Source organism: Nothoprocta perdicaria, unplaced genomic scaffold (genome assembly GCF_003342845.1).
Source record: "Nothoprocta perdicaria isolate Ctin4 unplaced genomic scaffold, notPer1 scaffold_138, whole genome shotgun sequence".
Taxonomy (NCBI): domain Eukaryota; kingdom Metazoa; phylum Chordata; class Aves; order Tinamiformes; family Tinamidae; genus Nothoprocta; species Nothoprocta perdicaria.
In genome coordinates, this window is record NW_020454516.1 from 1,514,597 (window position 1) to 1,521,209 (window position 6,613).

At 60.9% G+C, this 6,613-nt stretch overlaps 1 protein-coding gene across 1 annotated transcript in view; it reads left to right on the forward strand.

Annotated features, from left to right (window-relative positions):
- The window catches only part of WDPCP (WD repeat containing planar cell polarity effector), a 79,904-nt gene extending 75,993 nt beyond the window's left edge, over positions 1-3,911 (forward strand). The window contains exon 16 of the mRNA XM_026033989.1: positions 3,892-3,911. Coding sequence (XP_025889774.1) covers positions 3,892-3,911 — 20 coding nt within the window. The remainder of the gene's footprint in view (positions 1-3,891) is intronic.
- Positions 3,912-6,613: the final 2,702 nt, after the last annotated feature.

Genomic DNA, 6,613 nt, shown 5'->3' on the forward strand with positions numbered 1-6,613 from the left:
TCTTTCTTTCTTTCTTTCTTTCTTTCTTTCTTTCTTTCTTTCTTTCTTTCTTTCTTTCTTTCTCTCTTTCTTTCTTTCTCTCTTTCTTTCTTTCTTTCCAAAAGGAAATTTGAGAGCCCTTCCTCCAGAGCAGGTAACGCGTTTCTGCTTTGCTTTCCCGTTTCTGCCTGTTGTTATTTACGCCGCCGCGCCGCTTCCCGGCGCCCGCCGAGCGTGTCGGGGCAAGCCGCACGCCGCAGGGCGCCGCGGAGCGGGCAGCAACGCGCCGCGGAGCTGCCAGCCGAGCCCACGCAGCCCCGAGCAGCCTGGCCCTGCTGGAACGAGGTGACCGGCTGGGCAGGGACCGGCCTCGGCAGCGGAGGGGACCGTCCTCGCCACACTGCATCCAGGGCACAGCTCTGTCCCCGCTTCCCGGGGCRGTGGGAATTCACCAGTGGAGAAATGGGCACCTGGCAAACCGGGAAGGCCACCTTGGGTTCGTTGTCGCCCYTGGGTGCTGCTTTGCGCTGCCCCTGTGCAAGGAGGGAGCCAGGGGCCCGTCCTCGGTGACCGCTGTCACCCCGCGGTGCGGCCCGCGGCTGGCGCGGCTCCCGCGCCGCTTCCTGCGCCTTGCTTCAGAGGCAGCGCGCACAATACCGGGCTCGGCGCCACGGAGAGGAGCACGCCCAGCACCCGGCCCTGCTTGCACAGCCGGCGCCGCGGGAGGATCCCGGCAGCCGCCAGCGGCACGGCCGCGCTGGCCCCCCTTGGCCCTTCGTGCTGAGGCCAGAGGCGGCCCCTTTTCCGAGTGCCGGCCGCGCTCCGGAGCGGAGCGGCGCRCGGCTCAGCGCGGCGGCACCGGCGTCGCCCGCGCTGGCTGCCGCTGCGAGCGATGAGGAAGCTTCTCCTCCCTGAAACGGCGCCGATCGTGCAATGAAATGTTCCCCGTCACCTGCCAGGGCAGCTGGCTGTCACCCCGCCAAGAGGACAGGCAGTCGGACGGGATCTGTCTTCCGGAGGGAGCCCTTCGTGGCGCAGCCTACGAGGACTCGGGCGAAACCAGGCTCCCCACGGCAGGGTTGGACGGGGTTGGGAGCTGGCRCTCGAGCTGTGTCCCATTTTCCAGGAAAAGCTGGAGACGGGACAGGCAGGGTGGCAGAGCCAGTTTTCCTGAGGCCCCGTGTCCTCCAGCTCCCTGCAGCGYTGGCCTGCGGAGTCTCTCCCTGCTAGTCCTCACCAAGCTCAGTAGGGAGGTCAGAGTGTCTCAGGTGAGCAGCACCCAGCCCCACGTGAGGTAACAGGTCTCCAAACACCTAGTCACCCACCCCGATGCCAAATACACGCTTGGGARCAAGTGGAGCTTAACTTCTCCATTGCTCCTAGGATGAGGGCTGCTGTGGCCAATTTGGGAGACTTTGAGGCGCTCCAGTCAGTGGTACCTTGTGGCTACTCAGCTTTAATGTGCTACAATTACTCCGGAAAATGGCCATGACAGCTGTAGAGGTTGTAGGTGCCACTGTCCGGAGAGGCATTTCCCAGGAAAGGGAGCAGGACCTGTGGGACACAGCAGCACTTAGGCCTGCCCATGTCCCCATTCTTGTGGCCTAGGCTAGGCAGAAGCAGGCACGCTCCACTAGGGAAGAGCCCACATGTTCAAAATAATTGTCCGTGGCGCCTCCATTGAGTCCTCCCTCTTGGGCATCCTCTTTCCTCCATTCTCCATCCCATCCTCCTCGCTGCCGTGCGACCGCCTTGGCCATGCTCCTCTCGCTGGAGCATGAAAACCACCTCCTGGAGCACCCCAGCGATAAACCCGGTTGCAGCAATTCCGTGGCAGGAGAGCCGGAGCTGTCAGCAGCAGGTCCAAGGCACGAGACGTCTTTATCCTCTTGAGCGTGCCCGGCGCCGCGTCGCGCCTTGCCGCGCGAGGACGCAAAGCCCGCCGCCCGCGCTCGCTCCGCTCCCCAGCGCCCAGCGCAAGCAGGACGAGCAGGAAATCGCCCGTTGGCTCTGCGTTGGGCTGATGGAGCAGAGCCCCGGGATGCTGCCGCGGAGCCCGGGCCCCTCCGTGTCCCCGGCGCGAAGGGAGGGCTCGTGCCATGAGATGGAGCTGCTGCTCTGGGAAAAGCTGCTCGGAGCAGCCCGGACAACAGCAGAGCCAGCACGTTTGGCCTCTGCCCGCGGCTTCCCGGGTGGAGGGTCGGGAGGCTGCGCGGGATCGTGGCGGGATGTGGGCGCGTGGCCCTCACCCCGTGCCTGTCCCGCAGGCGGCCGGTGCCCGCGGGCGCCTGCACGTGGTGCAGCTGGGACACGTGTGACCGGCGAGACCCCGACACCCCCGCAACACCCGGCACGTTGGGGCACCCAGCGGCACCTCGGGATCCAGGGACTCGGCTCGTCGCGGGCGCCCGGGAAGCGCGACGCCCAAGGCTCCGGCTCCCCTTGCGCCCACCCCTCGCCTTCCCCCGCGCGTTATATGTTTTAAAGATCCCCCCTCGGCAGCAGGTTTGGATTCCCACTTGAGGCGCCGCGAGCCGGTCTCTTGAGATACCGGCCGATAAAAATCTTGGCTGCGGATACCTCTGGGAAAGAGCAGCCTCTCGCAGTCGGCAGCGTTCTCCTAAGAATGCTCTCAATTTTCCTATCTCACTGTATCATCTTAGTTGAATAACCATTATTTTGCCTTTTTTTTTTTTTAAAAAAGACACGGAGATGGAGCCTCTTAAGCATCATCCCATTGGAGCCCAGATTTTAATCTGCCGCTCCTAACCACTAAGAGAAAATGCACTGAGAAGGTAACTTAACCCGTTTCCTTGCTGCAGATTCCTTATTTTCCCGTTCAAAGCGAAGGGAGCCCTTGTGACAGGTCTTTCTTCCCGCCATCTGATCCGGAGCATCGTGTCCGGTCGCGGTTTGCACTCCGCTGCGTGCACACGTGCGGCTTAGGCTGGATCTTCCGGAGCGTTCGGGTGTTAAACCCAAAGCCCGGCCGCTCTCTCAAGCTGCTTTCGGACTGTGGACAAATTAGTGGGAAGGAAAGCACCAAAAAAATGAAAGCAGTGTGTTAAAAGGAAAAAAAAAATAAAATATATATTTTTTAGCCAAAAGATCTGTGTTTACCCAGTTTTTTTGGTTTTTTTTTTTTTGCTTGCTGTTGGTCAGCCGTTGTCCCCTAARAGCCCAAAACTGCTGAATTTCTGCTGATTTTGATCACAACGGGAAAATTCCCACTGGATTTCTGCRCTTTATTCGAATGAGTGTATTTGAGGCAACACATCAGGACGAGACTTTTCTCTTGTTCCCCAATGTGAAGCGAGCTTGTGTGCTTCTTTTGGGAAAAAAACAAACAAAAACGAATAAAAAGGAGCTTTGCAACAAAGCGAGACGCTGCGCCCGCAATGGCTGGTTACTCGGGGCCTCCTTCCTTGGAGCAGAGCGTGCGTTTCCTGTGATATGGGTTAAAATTGAATTTCTGACATACATACGCTGCGACACCAGAGCACGGAGATCTCCCGCTCGTTGTGCATGCAGCGCTGCGACGTGTTGCTTGGCCGTACAGCTCCTCTGCTGAATTGCAGCCATATTTCTGTCAGTACAAGTGATGGTCTATATGAGGGATTAATCTGACACCAGACAGCGATTCTTAATCCTTCGGTATATCATAATCTATTTACTTTGCATGCTAAGAGGATTTCGGCTTAAAAATATACAGGAAGTGATACTAGAAATGTACATAAGATCCAGAATGCCATTTCCTAAAATCTCAGGTTTTCGTAAAATCCTTTTATGGCTTTCTTGGAAAAGTCCCGCGTGTCCCGGAAAAGTGCTGAAAAGGGATTTAGCTGGAAATGGGCATATGTTTTTCTTTATCCTCAGCCGTATGACCGTTTTCACCCTCCTCCTTCCCCGCAGCTTTTTGTGCTGGAACATAAGACATGAAAGGAAAGATCTCCGGTGCAGCGGGGTCCTTGTCTGGGAGCTACACCGGGAGATTTCACTGACCAATTCAGAGCAGGTTTTGAACCGATGTGGGGTTTTATACGCATTAATTACTAGCCCTGTGCATGGAGTTAGCAGCGCCGGGATAATGTGGAGGTCGGCACGAGGAAGGGCACAAGGCGCAGCGCTGCCTCGTGCAGCCCCGATCCCCGTTTTCCTCGCGCCGCACACGGCGGCTGCAGAGTTTGCAGCCCCAGGATTGCAGTCCCGGTGCAGGGTTTGCAGCCGGAATTGCAGTCCTGGTGCGGGCTTTGCAGCCCCAGGATTGCAGTCCCAATGCAGGGTTTGCAGCGGGAATTGCAGTCCCACTGCGGGGTTTGCAGCCCCAGGATTGCAGTCCCAATGCAGGGTTTGCCGCCGGAATTGCAGTCCCGGTACAGGGTTTGCAGCCGGAATTGCAGTCCCGGTGCGGGCTTTGCAGCCCCAGGATTGCAGTCCCAATGCAGGGTTTGCAGCGGGAATTGCAATCCCACTGCGCGGTTTGCAGCCCCAGGTTTGCTGTCCCGCTACGGAGCACTCCTTGTCCTTCCCTGAGCCCTGGGAAGAGCCGGGATGGAGGGATCCGCGCACGGCTGCGCGGGACAGTGGCTCCCSGAGCGGCCTCGGATGCACCGAGGAGCCGGCGGCGCCCGAGCGGGACGGTGTCGGCGGCAGCCCGGGTTCCCGTGCACCCGTGATGCCCTCGGAGCCGGCGCCACAAACTCGCTCCGCGGCGGCTCCACAACCGCCTTTCCCCGGGAAAAGCCCCCCCGGGGTCGCTCCGGCCCCTCCAAGCCGGGGCCGGGGGCGGCTGCACCGGCCGGGCCGGCGGCTGCTCCTCCCTGCGGCCGAGGGAGCCCCGGGTTCCCCTCCGGGCTGTTTCCGACTGAATACAGGGGTGGGGAAATAAACAAACAAACGAATAGTTAGATACATCAATAAATAAATAAACGCTCAAGTGGCGTTTGTTTTTCTTCCTCCCCTGCTTGTGAGGGGAGGCCCCGGGACGGGACGGGACCCGCAGGCAGCTCCCGGGTTTTGTGCCGCTTTGGGCGCTCAGCGCAGCAGCCTGACGGCAGAAAAGGGGGAAACGGAGCCCGGAACGAGCGCGGACGCTGCTGGGGCCCCCGGTGCCCAGACCGACATCCCCTGCCCCGTGCCAGCAGCCGGYCCCTGCAGCGTGCACACGAACGCACATCCGCATGCACGCACGCATGGGTGCCGATGTGCAGACACGCACGCAGCTCCCTGCCCTTCGCAGCTTCCCACTGCCCCGGGATCCACATGGAGCCCGGGAGCCGCCGGCACCAGCAAAAAGGGCTTCCCAGGGAGGGGAAAAGGGGGATGAGGAGGCGCCTCCCAGGCCCTGCTCCTGTGCACGGGGTTAGGGCTGCGGCCGCCCGCGCTGGCGAGCGGGAAGGCCGGGAGCAGGGAGGCCGGGAGCAGGGAGGCTGGGAGCAGCAGGGAGCCCGGGAGCAGCCAGTTTGGGAGCAGCAGGAATCCCGGGAGCAGCAGGAATCCCGGGAGCAGCCAGTTCGGGAGCAGCAGAAATCCCGGGAGCAGCCAGTTCGGGAGCAGCAGGGAGCCGGCCGCTGCCGCACGCGCCCCATGCAGCCGATAGGCGAGCGCAGCCCCGGGCCGCGCGGGGAGCCCCCCCAAACTCACGGCACAGCCCCCCGGCGCAGCAGCCCCATCCCGCACAGAGCGTTCCCGGGGAGCAGGAAGGAGGACAGGACACGAGCGCCTGGGGGACACCGGATTTTATTGGGGAGGGGGGGCCCTTACAGCTGGGGGGTCCCGGCCTCCGAGTCGCTGCTCACCCTGCCCTGGCAGGGGGGCAGCCCCCTGAGCCCCCCTCAACCTCCCCCCCAAACTGCAGGGAAACACCACAACCCTGCTGCGCCCGCCGCCTCCCCTCAACAGAACAAAACTTTTCTCTGCTTTTGTTTTCCTTTCATCTTTTATTTAAGTTTTTTCCCCCCCATCTCTCTCCTAAAAGTTCCTTTCCGGGGGTTTGCAAAGTGGTTGCAGCATCAGCTGCACCGGCCTGCCCTGCGCCCGGGGCCGGGCTGGTCCCGCTCCCGGCACCGGGATGGGTCGGGAAGGGACGGGATGCGYGGCCACCATGGGGCTGAGCTCCCACCGGGCCCGCACGGGACGGAGGCCGCCCCAGCGGGACCCTCCCTCCTCCCGCGGCACCTCCAAGGAGAGGGCAGAAAATAAAAATAAAAAGATTTTTTTTCCTCCTTTAAAAGTTCCATTTCTTGCTTGTTAGACTCKAGATAAATGTCAACCCGACAGCATCAACTAAAAATAAGAGTGGTCCCTGGAACGGACCGAGTATTTACAGAGTTCCCGCCGCTTCCAGCAGCGGGAGGCTACGCAGTCCGGCGAGGAGACGGGGCGTCCCGGGGGAGCGGGGCCGGCGCGCACCTCTCCCCAACTCCTCCGTTTCTCCTGTTGCCTTTTTTYCGTTCAAGTCCTCTTCTGTTCCGTTTAAAAAAATAATAATTATAACAACGCCACCGGCGGGACAATCCTGGGGCACGGGGCAGCAAATAAATATCAGTGGAGAAGGACGGGCAGGATCCCGGCGCGGCGGCACCAGGGCGAGGGCCGGCGCGGCGCTAGGAGCCGTCGCGGGTGACGAAGAGGA